Source organism: Callorhinchus milii, unplaced genomic scaffold (assembly GCF_018977255.1).
Source record: "Callorhinchus milii isolate IMCB2004 unplaced genomic scaffold, IMCB_Cmil_1.0 Scaffold31, whole genome shotgun sequence".
NCBI classification, from domain to species: Eukaryota; Metazoa; Chordata; class Chondrichthyes; order Chimaeriformes; family Callorhinchidae; genus Callorhinchus; species Callorhinchus milii.
This window is the reverse complement of record NW_024704772.1, coordinates 3,830,537-3,846,626: the sequence shown is the minus strand read 5'-3', so window position 1 is coordinate 3,846,626 and position 16,090 is coordinate 3,830,537. Positions and strand designations below refer to the sequence as shown.

At 55.6% G+C, this 16,090-nt stretch overlaps 1 protein-coding gene and 2 non-coding genes across 3 annotated transcripts in view; all 3 read left to right on the top strand.

The window, feature by feature from the left end:
* Positions 1 to 2,897: 2,897 nt before the first annotated feature.
* LOC121851313 lies at positions 2,898 to 3,047 on the top strand. The gene has a single exon (XR_006085881.1). It is a non-coding gene; the product is annotated as a U12 minor spliceosomal RNA (small nuclear RNA).
* A 3,658-nt stretch (positions 3,048 to 6,705) lies between these two features.
* Positions 6,706 to 6,778, top strand: trnar-ccu. Its single transcript has one exon. It is a non-coding gene; the product is annotated as a tRNA-Arg (tRNA).
* Positions 6,779 to 8,367: 1,589 nt separating this feature from the next.
* The window catches only part of ddx59 (DEAD (Asp-Glu-Ala-Asp) box polypeptide 59), a 13,157-nt gene continuing 5,434 nt past the window's right edge, over positions 8,368 to 16,090 (top strand). The window contains exons 1-7 of the mRNA XM_042344949.1: positions 8,368 to 8,560; positions 10,974 to 11,379; positions 12,175 to 12,886; positions 13,500 to 13,670; positions 14,038 to 14,127; positions 15,456 to 15,707; positions 16,072 to 16,089. Coding sequence (XP_042200883.1) covers positions 8,368 to 8,560; positions 10,974 to 11,379; positions 12,175 to 12,886; positions 13,500 to 13,670; positions 14,038 to 14,127; positions 15,456 to 15,707; positions 16,072 to 16,089 — 1,842 coding nt within the window. The remainder of the gene's footprint in view (positions 8,561 to 10,973; positions 11,380 to 12,174; positions 12,887 to 13,499; positions 13,671 to 14,037; positions 14,128 to 15,455; positions 15,708 to 16,071; position 16,090) is intronic.

Sequence of the window (16,090 nt, the reverse complement as noted above, 5' to 3'; positions counted from 1 at the left end):
TCTTTGTCACTCTCTCCTTCTATCTCTCCCTCCGCCTCACCCCCTCCTTCCTTCCTTCTCTTTAATTGTGCTTAGGGTCACCTCCCGCTCTCCCTCTCCCCGGCTTGGCCTCGTGCTCCATCACTGTCAAGCAAGGGTTCTGGGACACTGCCCTGTGTGAGGAGCGCTGTGTTGGTCTTATTTGTGGGCAAACATGGCAGCCGATTTACCCACCAAATGGCCATTAGGGGGAATATGTCGGCCAGGTCAAGCGCGGTGGTGGTGGGGGGGTGGGAGAGAGAGAGAGAGGACTGTAGCTCAGTGGTTAGAGCACTCGCTTTGCAAGCGAGACACCCGGCAGAGAGCGAAACCTTGGGCAAGTTTCCTTACTCCACACAGAGCCTAATAATACAACAACAACAAGGTTCCATTTATTGAGCGCCTTTCACGTCGGGAGGACGTCCCAAGGCGCTGTACAGTTGGGTCAGGACCCGAGCCTTGGGGGGAGGGAAGGGAGGGAGCGAGGAGGGGGGAGATGGTCGGGGTGAGGGGAGGGGAGGGAGGGGGCGAGGAGGGGGTAGAGAGTCGAGAGTGGAGCTGAAGGCACAGTCAAAGAGAAAGGTCTTGAGACCGGCCTTGAAGGAGGAGAGGGAGGAAGCGCGAAGGCACTGGGGGATGGAGTTCCAGAGCCTGGGGGCTGAGTGGCTGAAGGCCCGGCCACCGATGGTAGGGCGGTTGGGGCGGGGGACGTGGAGCAGATGGGCAGGTAGGTAGGGGGATAGTAGATCGGAGAGATAGGAGGGAGCGAGGCCGTGAATGGCCTTGTAGGTGAGGATGAGGATCCCTCCAAAACAAAACAATAATAAATTGGTCATTTTCAACCCACGAGTGTTTGTGGGACACTGTTGTGCGCAATTGGCTGCCGCGTTCGCCCACAAATATACAGTCAATTCACTTTACAGTATATTCTGTGAAGCGCTTTGAGATGTTGAGAAGACGTGAAAAGCGCTATATCAAATGCAAGGATCATCATTATTATTATTAGAAGAGGGAGAAACTCCCTTTTTTTCAGCAGCAGCCAATGTTTCGCTCCTGGCCAGGAATCAAACCCAGGTCCCTCTCGCTTGCGAGGCGAGGGGTCTAACCCCCGAGCTACAGGCCCCCACACGGCTGAGGACGCGCACACTGTTGAACACGGTGCAGAAATGACTCGATTGATTTTTCCATCCTGTCCGCTCCACGGGGCAGGTTCCTGTTGTACTGCCTGGCTACAATCTGACAAGGGGAAACGTTATCAACAGGAAACTCCTGATAACTCATCGCCCAGCTCCTTTCTCCTGGAGCGATGAGTTATCAGGAGCGGGTGAGTTAGGGACGTGCGAAGACAAGCAGAACGAGTCCTGTTTCCATCGCGTCTCTCAGGTCGTTAGAACATCCCAAGGCGCTGTTTCTTGCTCCTCTTCGACCACGTCTTGAATCACTCTCCTTCCCGCGCCCCCCATCCCCCCCACAGCCCTCCACCGTCCCCCATCCCGACCCCCCCCCAGAACCCGCAACCTCCTGACGCCAGAGCGACTGAGCCACGCGCTGCCACGACACATGCCCCGTGCCATCGTGGTGGGTGTTTGCTGCTCATATCACACAGAGTGAGAGGCAGCGGCTCAGGGTGTGAGGCGGCCATTGTTGACACACAGATAAGCAAAGCCCCAACTGACATCCTGAGCAAACAGGAAAAACAGCTCCACCCTCCACTGCATCTGTGTCAGCGCACGTGTGTGTGTGTGTGTGTGTGTGAGTGTGTGTGTGTGTCAGCCCGGCTCAGCGCACGCGTGTGTGTGTCAGCCCGGCTCAGCGTGTGTGTGTGTGTGTGTGTGTGTCAGCCCGGCTCAGCACGTGTGTGTGTGTGTGTGTGTGTGTGTGTCAGCCCGGCTCAGCACGTGTGTGTGTGTGAGTGTGTGTGTCAGCCCGGCTCAGCGTGTGTGTGTGAGTGTGTGTGTGCGTGTGTGTGTCAGCCCGGCTCAGCGCGCGCGTGTGTGTGTGTGTGAGTGTGTGTGTGTGTCAGCCCGGCTCAGCGCGCGTGTGTGTGTGTGTGTGTGTGTGCGTGTGTGAGCCCGGCTCAGCGTGTGTGTGTGTGTGTGTGTGTGTGTGTCAGCCCGGCTCAGCGCGCGCGTGTGTGTGTGTGTGTGTGTGTGTGTGTCAGCCCGGCTCAGCGCGCGCGTGTGTGTGTGTGTGAGCCCGGCTCAGCGCGTGTGTGTGTGTGTGTGTGTCAGCCCAGCTCAGCGCACGCGTGTGTGTGTGTGTGTGTCAGCCCGGCTCAGCGCGTGTGTGTGTGTGTGTGTGTGTGAGCCCGGCTCAGCGCGCATGTGTGTGTGTGTGTGTCAATGTGTGTCTGTGTGTTTTTTAATGGAAAAACCCAATAAAGTGATATCAATACACCTGATAATAATCCCTCACGAAAAAAAAACAATAATAATTTGGACATTTCGATCCACGACTGTCTGTGGGGACAGACGCTGCTGCGCACACAAATATACAGTCAATTCGCTTTACAGCGTATTGTGTGCGTGAAGCGCTTTGAGACGTCGAGAAGAAGACGTACGAAGTGCGATCTCCAAATACAAAGATTAGTATTCGTATTATTTCGGAGCAGAAGGAAAGAGGCACTACATCACCCAGAATGCCTCGGGCCAGAATGAATCCGCCCAACACTGGAGCCAATTCCTCTGGAGTTTTGACTGTTAATGAGCCGGTGTGGGGGGGGGAGGTGTAGTGACTGTGTGGGGGGTGGGGGGGGGAGTGTGGGTGTGGGGGGGGAGTCTGTGTGGGTGTGGGGGGAGGGGTGAGGTTGGAAACCCAGGGCACTGTAACTGAGAGGTGGGGCCCCGGTGGCTTTCCCGCAGCGCTGGACAGCGCCCCTTATGCCTTAAACTAATGAGTAAGGAAAATAACGGTCCGGGGTGACGCCCGGGTCCCCGCCCCACAGTGCGGGAGGAATTTTTGTGCGGGTACAGGTCCCCCTCGCGGTGACCCGTCTACTTTGCGGGATGCCAGAGAGCGTGAACTGCCCGACCCCCTGTGCACTAATGTCATGGCTCACAGTCACTACACCCCACACAGTCACTACACCCCACACAGTCACTACCCCCCACACAGTCACTACACCCCACACACAGTCACTACACCCCACACAGTCACTACACCCCACACAGTCACTACACCTCACACACAGTCACTACACCTCACACACAGTCACTACACCCCACACAGTCACTATACCCCACCCCTACAGTCACTACACCCCACACAGTCACTACACCCCAAACACAGTCACTACACCCCACACAGTCACTACACCCCACACAGTCACTACACCCCACAGTCACTACACCCGAACCAGGTAACAGTCACTACACCCACAGTCACTACACCCCACAGTCACTACACCCCACAGTCACTACACCCCACAGTCACTACACCCCACACCCCACACAGTCACTACACCCCTACACAGTCACTACATCCATCTCACACACAGTCACTACACCCCACCCCCCACACAGTCACTACACCCCACCCCCCACACAGTCACTACATCCATCTCACACACAGTCACTACACCCCTACACAGTCACTACATCCATCTCACACACAGTCACTACACCCCACACAGTCACTACACCCCACCCCCCACACAGTCACTACATCCATCTCACACACAGTCACTACACCCCTACACAGTCACTACATCCATCTCACACACAGTCACTACACTCACACACAGTCACTACACTCACACACAGTCACTACACTCACACACAGTCACTACACCCCACCCCCCACACAGTCACTACATCCATCTCACACACAGTCACTACACCCCACACAGTCACTACACCCCACCCCCCCACACAGTCACTACACCCCACCCCCCACACAGTCACTACACCCCACCCCCACACAGTCACTACACCCCACCCCCACACAGTCACTACACCCCACCCCCTACACAGTCACTACACCCCACCCCCACACACAGTCACTACACCCCACCCCCCCCACACAGTCACTACACCCCACCCCCCACACAGTCACTACATCCATCTCACACAGTCACTACACCCCCACACAGTCACTACACCCCACCCCCCACACAGTCACTACATCCATCTCACACACAGTCACTACACCGCCACCACACAGTCACTACACCGCCCGCACACCACCCCCCACACAGTCACTACACCACCCGCCGCACACCACCCCCCACACAGTCACTACACCCCACCCCCCCACACAGTCACTACACTCCACCCCCCCACACAGTCACTACACCCCACCCCCCCACACAGTCACTACACCCCCCCTCCACACAGTCACTACACCCCACCCCCCACACAATCACTACACCCACCCCCCCACACAGTCAGTACACCCCACCCCTCCACACAGTCACTACACCACCCCCCACACTTCACTACACCCCCCCCCCACAGTCACTACACCCCACCCCCTACACAGTCACTACACCCCACCCCCCACACAGTCACTACACACCCACACAGTCACTACACCCCACCCCCCACACGGTCAATACACCCACCCCCCACCCCTACACAGTCACTACACCCCCCACACAGTCACTACGACCCACCCCCCCAACTTCCCTACACAGTCACTACACCCCCCCACCCCTACACAGTCACTACACCCACCCCCCACCCCCTACACAGTCACTACACCCCCCACCCCCACAGAGTCACTACACCCCCACCCCTACACAGTCACTACACCCCACCCCCCACCCCTACACAGTCACTACACCCCATCCCCCACACAGTCACTACACCCCACCCCCCCCCCCCCCCCGGCTCACACTCACACTGCCCCCCCCCCCCCGGCTCACGCTCACACTGCCCCCCCCCCCCCCCCGGCTCACGCTCACACTGCCTCCCCCCCCCCCGGCTCACACTCACACTGCCCCCCCCCCACCCCGGCTCACACTCACACTGCCCCCCGACTCACACTCACCGCTGACACACTCACACTTGTCCTCGTTCACGTCTAACGACCAACTACTGAAAGTATAACAACAACAACAACTTGGATTTCTATAGCGCTCTCCACACCACACAGCGTCTCAGAGCACTTCAGTAATCAGCAAATGACGCACTAAAGAGAGCATTAAAGCGCAGTCTGACCTGAAGCCAATCGCTGGAAAAAGAATAATAAATAAAAAGAATAATATTAATAATAATAATCCTTCCGCCCCCGTTATTAATTGTTATTAATTATTATCAAATGAGCTGCAGTTCTGCGTCTGAACCACAGGTGTCCTCATTGGTCTGCAGTTCCGTGGACACCCAACAGAGGGCGCTTGGGAGCTGTGTACTGCATCACTCATTGAGTCTCACTGAATAATAATAATAATAATAATAATAATAATAATAATAATTATAATCCTGGCATTTGATGCAGATCCTTATCACGTCTGAATGGTCTGTGTATTTGTGGGCGAAACCCGGCAGCCAATTGCGCACAGCGGTGTCCCACAAACAAGTTGTGGGTTGAATGACCAAATTATTATTGTTTTTGAGGGATCATTACCCCCAGAAAGCGAACTGCCAATCGACTAATAACCCGACTTCCTGCTGGTAAACTGAGGCACGTGTGTGCGTGTGCGTGTGTGTGTGTGTGTGTGTGCGTGTGCGTGTGTGGAGTAAGGAAACTTGCCCAACATTTCTCCCTGCCCAGGAATCAAACCCAGGCCCTCTCGTGTGCTCGGTGAGGAGGTCTATACCAACAACAACAACAACAACTTGGATTTATATAGCGCCCTCCACACCGGACGGTGTCTCAGAGCGCTTCAAACCACTGAGCTACAAGTCTCCACAGTCAATTGACTGTATTTTATGGGCACCACCCGTGAAGGGCGTGATATAAATACAAGTTGTTATGTGAGCTCAGGTCAAGGGTGAAACTGTGGACCAGAGAAGCAAATACTTAAATGTTGGTTCCATTGATAGGAAATGGAGTTGCCAACAGTTTTGGATCAGAAAGAGCGGTTTTTCGGGAATAATAATAATAATAATAATAATAATAATAATCCTTGCATTTGATATAGCGCTTTTCACGTCCGGAGGACGTCCCAAAGCGCTTCACAGAATAGACTGTAAAGTGAATTGACTGTATATTTGTGGGCGACTGCGGCAGCCAATTGCGCACAGCAATGTCCCACAAACAGTCGTAGATTGAAAATGACCAATTTATTATTGTTTTTGGTTTTGGAGGGATTATTATTAGGCTCTGTGTGGAGTAAGGAAACTTGCCCGAGGTTTCGCCCTCTGCCTGGAATTGAACTCAGGTCTCTCACTTGCAAAGCGAGTGCTCTAACCACTGAGCTACAGGACTCCAGAATGCGTACGGAATGCGCACTGGTTCCAAAAGGAGCAAGAGGAGCTCAGCGGAGCCCGCTGAGCGGAGGGAGCGGACAGGTTGGTTGGGGGTTAGGAGGTCACAGTGGTAGGGAGGCGCGAGGCCATGGAGGGCTTTGAAGGTGTAAAGTGAGGGACAATCGGGCCGAGGCATGTGACAATGGTCGTTGTTCAGTGACGGTGACAATGGTTGTTGCTCAGTGACGGTGACAATGAAGCCTGAGCTCACAGGGAAAGGACACCGCTGCCAATGTCAGAGAGAGAGAGAGAGCAGGACAGCAATCAGCTCCATGTGGCCCCAGTGGCCTAATGGATAAGGCACTGGCCTCCTAAGCCAGGGATTGTGGGTTCGAGTCCCATCTGGGGTGTGAGCTGAACTTTATGCCCACAAAATACACAGTCACTGCACTTTACAGTATACCCCGTGAAGCTCTTTGAGACTTCTCAACGATGTGATAAGATGCTCTATCAAATGCAAGGATTGTTATTATTGTTGGAATGGCTGGCCAGGGTAGAGCAAAATGATTTTATTAGCTCTGTCTTTTTCAGATCATTCAATGTGTGAACATCTCGCAGGGAGCAGAGGGGTGAGGCGCTCGTGGAGGATGGACTAAACAACAACAAGATTACATTTATATAGCCTTTCATGTCGGGAGGACGTCCCAAGGCACTGGACAGTGACAGCATTTCAGAACCGAGCTGGGGTCAGAGGGGAGGAGGGGGGGGAAGGGAGGGGAGGGGAAGGGGGGATGACCAATGGCATGGTCAAAGAGGAGGGTTTTGACGCGGGACTTGAAGGAGGCTAAGGAGGGGGCGAGGTGGAGTGATTGGGAGATGGAGTTCCAGAGGTTGGGGGCAGAGTGGCTGAAGGCTCTCCCGCCAATGGTGGGCGGGTGGGTTGAGGGACGTGGAGCAGGCCAGAGTTGGCTGAGTGGAGGGAACGGGCGGGGTGGTAGGGGGTTAGGAGATCGCAGAGTAGGGTGGGGCGAGGCCATGGAGGGCTTTGTAGATGAGGACCAGGATCTTGAACTGGATCCTCTGAAGGATAGGGAGCTAATGGAGATGGGGTCACGGAGTTTGGTGCGGTAGAGTACATGGGCTGCAGAGTTCTGGATTATCTGCAGTCTGTGGAGGGAGGAGTTGGGAAGGCCGACAAGCAGGGAGTTTGCTTGGTTGAGCCTGGAGGTGATGAAGGCATGAACAAGAGTTTCAGCGCCTGAGGGGTGAGGTAGTGGCGGAGTCGGGCGATGTTATGGAGGTGAGGGAAGGCAGAGCGGGTCATGGCTTGAATGTGTGGGAGAAAAGACAGTTGAGGGTCGAACAGGACACCGAGGTTCCTGACTGGCGGTGAGTTGGTGAGTTGTAGTGTGTAACCGTGGAGGGTGATGCTGCCAGAGCCTGAGGTGCAGAGGCGCTGCCGTGAGCCAATCAGGAGGGCCTCAGTCTTGTTCACATTCAACTGTAAAATGGGCTGTTTGCGTGTGGTGACCTCTACTTTATACCTCATGTCCTCCCGACGTGAAAGGCACAATCCCAATGTCATTTTGTATTGTTTTATTCTTTTATGCGCCTCTGTCTCTCACTGCGTCACTGTTGGTAACCTGTGTGGGTGGTACCCACAGTCTGTGTGTGACTCTGTCCGGCGCTCTGGGACGTCCTCCTGACCTGAAATAATAATAATAATAATAATTCTGGCATTTAATAAAGCGCCTCATGAAGTCTTCGAGAGACGTCTCAAAGCGCTTCACAGGATACACTGTAAAGTGTAGTGTGTTTTATTCTATCACTGTGTGTCGGTGCTGTGCAGTGTGTGACCTCCGACCAGCGGGTGGCGCTGTGCTGTGCGGTGCTATGCAGTGTGTGGCCTCCGGTCAGCGGGTGGCGCTGTGCGCGGAGGCCGCGGAGTGAGGCTGAGGGCGGGAGCCGGTGTCAGGGGCAGGTCGGGCTGGCGGGGAGCATGGCGGCGGCGGTACCGGTACCGGCTGGGGTGGGGGGTGACGAGCTGAGACAGCAGCTGAGCGCGGCCCTGAAGCCCGAGGAGGAGATCGACGACGACGATGATGAGGTGAGGGCTGCGCTGGGCCCGAGGGAAGCCGCGGACTCGCGTGAGGCGCGGCCCCGGGGCGCGGGGAGGCGGCTCCCGGCTCAAGGTTACCTTCAGGCCGGGGTCCCCCCCCCGGGCCCGGCCCCGACCCCGACCCCGAGCCCCCACCCCCGGCCCCGGGCAACGGCCTCTCACTGGCCCTCAACTTACTGCAGAATAATCGATAATAATACTAATAATCGATAATAATACTAATAATCGATAATAATACTAATAATCGGTAATAATAATCAATGCAAATACATTAATACTGTATCCAATCATTATAATATAATAATCTATTAATAATATTGATACTCATCTCTATACTAATGTTAATTTACAATAATACTAATAATCGATAATAATATTAATCTGCGATATTACTAATAATATTATTCTCTATTAATAATCTATTAATCTACAATACTCTATAATAATAATGATCATCTATTAAATAACCTGTAATAATATTAATAATCTATTAACGATACTAATCTATAGTATTACTAATAATCTATGTTGTGTTATGTTATGCCCCTGTGTGTCTCTTACTGTGACACCCTGTGGTACCCTGTGTGTGTGTGTGTGTGTGTGTGTCACCCTCTGTCTGTGTGTCACCCTGTCCAGCGCCTTGGGAAGGCCTCCCGACGTGTGTCACCGTTAGTTATTAGTTAACTATTATAATCTATAATAATATATTAATACTCTATAATAATATTACAGCAACAGCAGAGTCCCCCCCACAGAGGGCAGCGTCTCAGAGCGCTGAACAGTGGCGGAGCCCGTTTCCGAGTTGCGGGGGGGGGGCTGTAAACACGGTCGAAAAGGAAGGTTTTCAGACGAGACTTGAAAGAGGGGACGGGGGGGGGGGGTACGACGGAGGGGTCGAGGGAGAGTGTTGTGGAGTTTCAGGGCGTAGTGGCTGAAAGCACAACCTCTGATCGTGGGGCGCAGGGTGCGAGGGACGAGCAGGAGCCGGTGCCAGTCGAGCGGAGGCGCTGACCGGGTAATGGAGTGAGGAGGTCGGAGCGGGAGGGAGGTGCCAGGGAGTGAAGGGATTTGAACACGAGTGTGAGTGGATCTTAATATTAATAATCTATAATATATTAATATAATAAATTCTAGATAATAATCATTGCAGTGGAGTCCTGTAGCTCAGTGGTTAGAGCACTCGCCTTGCAAGCGAGGGACCTGAGTTCTATTCCCAGCAGAGGGAGAAGTTTCCTTACTCGACACACCTAATAATAATCACTCCGAAAAAAAAAACAATAACTAATTGGACATTTTCAACGCACGGCTGTTTGTGGGACATTGCTGTGCACAATTGGCTGTCGCGTTCGCCCACAAATATACGGTCAATTCACTTTACAGCATATTCTGTGAAGCGCTTTGAGACTTCCAGAAGACGTGAAAAGCGCTATATCAAATGGAAGGATTATTATTATTATTATTTGATACAGAGCCTTGCGACGTTTCAAAGCACTTCACAGAATATACGTGTAGTGACTGTGCATTTTGTGGGCGAACCACGACACAGTAGTGTCCCACACAAACAGGTGGCGTCAGCGACCACATTTTATTTGGGGGGTTGTTGGCCAGGACACCGAGAGAGAGCGCGAGAGAGAGAGAGGGAGAAACTCCCTTCTCTTTTCCCCCCACAGCGCCCCGGGAGATCTTTAATGTCCATCTGAACAGGGCACAGACAGGGAGAGGAGCAAACATCCCTCCCTGGGGGATTGGAGCAAATCTGCCATCTCCTCTGCCACTGGATGAGCTGCTCAAGATACAAATACTGTATCACCAGCAGATTTTCTGCCATGTTGGTGAATATGAATCCACGCTGTTTGTATCAGCCTTTGGCTCAATCACTCACAATCTCATTCTTTCAGTTGTGGCTGTGGGTTCAAATCCCACCTCAGGGAATCTGAGCTCACAGTCTGCAGTGCAGCTCTGGGGGAAGAGAGAGAGAGGAGAGAGATGTCATCCTTCGGATGAGATGTTAAACCTCACCCCCCCATCTGCGCCCGGTTCAGGTGGACGTTAAAGATCTCCCACGGGACTGTCGGGGGGTGGGGGGAAAAGGGAAGGGAGTTTCTCTCTCTCCCGGTGTCCCGGCTGACAATCCTCCAGATAAAATTGGCCACTTACTCGACGGCTGTTTGTGGGGACGTCGCTAGGCGCAATTGGCTGCCATGTTTTGTCCACCAAATTCACAGTTACTACACTTTACAGTGTATCCTGTGAAGCGCTTTGAGACGTCTCGAAGATGCGATAAGATGCTAGATAATAATCCTTTCGTTTGATGCAGCGCCTTATCGCGCCTTCGAGACGTCTCAAAGCGCTTCATGGGATACACTGTAAAGTGTAGTGACTGTGTGTTTTGTGGGCGAATGCCCCCGCGGCCCCGGCCCCGCCTCCCACTGCGGCTCCCGGCAGCCCCCGCCCCCGGCCCCGCCTCCCACTGCGGCTCCCGGCAGCCCCCGCGGCCCCGGCCCCGCCTCCCACTGCGGCTCCCGGCAGCCCCCGCGGCCCCGGCCCCGCCTCCCACTGCGGCTCCCGGCAGCCCCCGCGGCCCCGGCCCGCCTCCCACTGCGGCTCCCGGCAGCCCCCGCGGCCCCGGCCCGCCTCCCACTGCGGCTCCCGGCAGCCCGCGGCCCCGGCCCCCGCCTCCCACGCGGTCCCGGCAGCCCCCGCGGCCCCGGCCCCGCCTCCCACTGCGGCTCCCGGCAGCCCCCGCGGCCCCGCCCGCCTCCCACTGCGGCTCCCGGCAGCCCCCCGCGGCCCCGGCCCCGCCTCCCACTGCGGCTCCCGGCAGCCCCCGCGGCCCCGGCCCCGCCCTCCCACTGCGGCTCCCGGCAGTCCCCGCGCCCCGGGCTCCTCACGGTGAGCATCAGCCTCCCCCTCCCCCTCCCCCCTCCCCCCCCCCTCCCCTCTCCCCTCCCCCCCTCTCCCCCCTCTCCCCTCCCCCCCCCCTCTCCTCTCCCCCCCTCTCCCCCCCTCCCCTCCCCCCTCCCCCTCCCCCCCTCCCCCCCTCCCCCCCCCCCCCACTGCCCCCCTCCAGAGGTCTCTGAGCTCACAGTCCAGGCTGATGCTCCAGCGCAGCGCTGGGGGGAGAGACTAGAGAGAGAGAGAGAGAGGGAGAGAGAGAGAGTGAGAGTGAGAGAGAGAGAGTGAGAGAGAGAGAGAGTGAGAGAGAGAGAGTGAGAGAGAGAGAGTGTGAGAGAGAGTGAGAGAGAGAGAGAGAGCGCCGCATTGTCCCTTCTGATGAGACGTTAAACCTCACTCCCCGTCTGTGCGCTGTTCGGGGGCCGTTAGAGATCTCCGCAGCGCTGACGTCTGTCCCACAAACAGCCGTGAATTGAAATGACCAATTTATTATTGTTATTATGTTCAAATCAATTCACACTCTGACACCTCCCTATCGCCCTCCGACTGCTTACTCCCCAATCCACTATCCTTCCCCTGTGCTCAGTCTCCGCCACTGTCGAGCCTCTGAGACGCTGCGCTGTGTAAACGCAGATTGTTATAATTCTGGTTCCTTTGGAAGTGTACTGAGATGTTGTGGTGAACACGAGGATTATTATTGGATTAACCTTGCGCTGGACGGGGCTTTTTTTGTGATCTGTACCAGGAGTAACATGATTCTCATTGTTAATATTATTCCTGTCTGTTTACCAGCGCCATGTTTGTGCCTCGGTCCCTGAAGGTGAAACGGACGGACGAGAGCGACGGGAGCGTCTGCAAGAAAAGTAAAGGGATTTCCAACAAATTCTCCTGCCCCAAAGATCAGCACAGTCCAGCTGTGGCCCCCTCCCTCCGCTCCACCGAGCAGGGGTTTGGAGGGTGTGGGGCGGGGGAGGAAGAGGAGGAGATGGTGAAGGAGCGCAGTGAGAGCCAGCGCTGGGCGGAGCCGGGCGAGCCGGCCTGTGTGATGTGCGGACGCTATGGGGAGTACATCTGTGACCAGACAGACAGCGATGTGTGCAGCCTGGAGTGTAAAACACGGCACCTGGCTGTGTGCGGGGCGGGGGGAGTGGGCGAGGTGGGGGGCCCAGGCGAGGGCAGGGAAGGCACGGAGGGAGAGTACGAGTATCGGGAACACCCCTTCATCGCCGGCCTGTCCGACGCCCAAGTCCGGAATCTCCGCTCACAGCTGGGGATCGTGGCTGAGGGCCGCCCGGTCAGGCCCATTGTGGAGTTCGAACATTGCAGCTTCCCCGAGACCTTAACCACCAACATGAGGCGGGGGGGCTACCTGGTGCCCACCCCCGTACAGATGCAGATGGTTCCCCAGGGCCTGACGGGCAGAGACATCCTCGCCACGGCTGGCACCGGCTCCGGCAAGACAGCCGCCTTCCTGCTGCCCCTCATCACCAGAGCTATCAAACAGGTCAGCCATCTTCATCATCATCATAATCTTCATCATCAACCCCCCCCACAAAGATTATTAATATTATCAGTCGCTCTTTCGTCTCCTGAGGTTGTGGTTTCGAGTCCCACATCGGGTTCTCCGAGCTCACAGTCTAGGCTGACACTCCAGCGCAGCGCTGTGGGGAGAGAGAGAGAGAGAGCGTTGCATTGTCAGAGACGTTGTCCCTTCTGATGAGACATTAAACCTCACTCCCCGTCTGTGCGCTGTTCAGGGGGACGTTAGAGATCTCCCGCAGCGCTGGGGGAGGAGATGGGAGTCTCTCTCTCTCTCTGGCCGACAATCCCCCCATGGCTGTTTGTGTGACGTCTCTGGCTTCTCACTTCACCCACAGAACACACAGTCACTACAGTGAAAGCGCTTTGAGACATCTTGACGACCTGATAAGGCGCCGTATCAAATGCCAGGATTATTATCTCTGTGAAGTGAGTGCACCGTTTTCTGCTTTGAAAGTTGGTGTGAGAGTGAGTAAGAGTGTGTAAGTGTGAGTGTAAGTGTGTGTGAGATGGCGGCTGACGCCCTTTTTAATGGGCTCTGCCCCTGGCCTCTAACCTTTGCTCTCTTCCCCCTGCAGGGGGGGCCTGGGCCGGTGGGCTTGATCCTGACCCCCACCCGGGAGCTGGCAATGCAGATCGAGAGCCAGGCCAAGGAGCTGATGCTGGGGCTGCCCAACATGAGGACTGCGCTGCTGGTGGGCGGCCTGCCCCTCCCCCCACAGCTCCACAGGCTCAGCCAGAGCATCAAGGTAGGTCCTGACCCCAACCCTCTCCCCTCTGACCCCTTCCCCTGCTAATCCCCTGGCTCTCACCTCCCTGATACCACACACTGTGAGTCTGTCTGTCGTGCTGTAGGCCCCACCAGACAGAAATGCAGATGGTTCCCCAGGGCCTGATGGGCAGGGACATCCTCGCCACAGACAGACAGAAATAATTTGGTCACCTGAACCCACGTGGGGACGTCGCTGGGCGCAATTGGCTGCCACATTTCGCCCACAAACACAGTCACTACACGTATCCTGTGAAGCGCTTTTGGGACGACTCGAAAGCCTGATGAGGCGCTGTATGAAACACGAGATTATTATTATTATATTATCGGCCGCTGCTCACCCACAGCTGGTGATCGCTACCCCAGGGCGGCTGCTGGAAATCCTGAAGCAGGAAGCGATCAGCCTGACCGGCCTCCACACCCTGGTCATCGACGAGGTAGGTGTCAGAGGTCGCAATCCCCATCCCAGCAGGTCAGGGGTCAATCCCCAGCAAACACACACGTACACCTTACGGTTATAGGGATGAAATGTCATGAATATCGCATGTGGAGTCCTATAGCTCAGTGGTTAGAGCACTCGCTTTGCAAGTGAGAGACCTGAGTTCAATCCCAGGCAGAGGGCGAAACCTTGGGCAAGTTTCCTTACTCCACACAGAGCCTAATAATAATCCCTCCAAAACCAAAACAATAATAAATTGGTCATTTTCAATCTATGACTGTTTGTGGGACATTGCTGTGCGCAATTGGCTGCCGCGTTCGCCCACAAATATACAGTCAATTCACTTTACAGTGTGTTCTGTGAAGTCTTTGGGACGTCCTCCCGACGTGAAAAGCGCTATATCAAATGCAACGATTATTATTCTTTCCTCTTTCTCCGACTTGTGTGTATGTGTTTGTGTTGTGTGTGTCTCTCTGTTTGTCTCACTCCAAGTCTCTATCTCTGTGTTTCTCTCTCTGACTCACTCGACATAACATTGCCCACCTCCGTCACTGCCTCTCCCCTCACTCTGCCGAGACCCTCATCCACCCTTTATCATCTCCAGACTCGACTCTAACTCCCTCCCTGCTTGTCAGCCTTCCCAACTCTTCCCTACTCTGCAGCTCATGTCCTCTCCCGCACCAGGCCATCACCTACACCCGGCTCCACTGGCTCCCCGTCCCCCTGCTCAGGTGTCCGCAGTGTTTAGAACCGTGAGACGGGCCCTCCCAGCGTGTGTGGGTGTGTGGGTCAGCCTGGCTCAGTGAGTCGCACTCTCACTTCTGAATCAGAAGATTGTGGGTTTAAGCCCCCACATCGGGCCTTGGAGTCACACAGTCTAAGCTGATGCTCCATTGCAGTGCTGGTGGGGGGGGGATTCTGGGGGGGATTCTTGCCGTCCTTCAGATGAGACGTTGAACCTCACTCTCCGTTCAAGATCTCTCTCAGCGTTGAGGGAAAAGAGAGGGGAGTTTCTCTCTCTCTGCCCCCAGTGTTCTGGCCGACAATCCCCCAGATAAAATGGGACGCTCAACCCACGTCTGTTTGTGGGGACGTTGCTGGGTGCAAATTGGCTGCCGTTTTTTGCCCACAAAACACACCATCACTGCACTTTGCAGTGTATCCTGTGAAGCGCTTTGAGACGTCTCGATGACGTAATCAGTCGCCGGGACAAACGCCCGGATTATTATTATTATCATTGTTATTGTTACTGTCTGTGCTGTGGTCTGAGAAACCACCCTGTGTGGAAGGAGCACTGTCTATACAAGTTGTTGTTGTTGTTGGCAGGTGGACACCATGTTGAAGTTGGGGTTCCAGGAGCAGGTGCTGGAGTTGCTGGAGGAGCCGGGGGAGGAGTGCCAGCGGGTGCTGGTGTCGGCCACGCTGCCCGGGGGGCCTGGGGGGCTGGCAGGGCAGCTGCTCAGGGACCCTGTCCGCATCGCGGTGGGCGAGGAGCGACAGCCCAGCCCCAGCCTCCGTCAACTGGTCCTGTGGGTGGAGGAACCAGCCAAGAAACGCAAACTCTTCCAGATCCTCAACGTGAGTGAGGGCCGGGGGTGGGGGGTGGGTGGGGACTGAGGGAGGGGTTAAATATCATTGCTTATCCCCACGCTCCACACCCTGAACCCTGCCTCACTGCCCTGCTCCAACTGTTGCTGCTCTGCCCGCTGGCTGTTGCTCCCTGACCCCTGACCTCTACTGTTAACCTTGACCTCTGGCTGTTGTCCCCCTGATTCTGTCTGTTGTCCCCCTGACCTCTGGCTGTTGCCCCCCTGACCTCTGGCTGTTGCCCCCCTGACCTCTGGCTGTTGCCCCCCTGACCTCTGGCTGTTGCCCCCTGACCTCTGGCTGTTGCCCCCTGACCTCTGGCTGTTGCCCCCTGACCTCTGGCTGTTGCCCGCAGGACGAGCGGTTGTACCGCC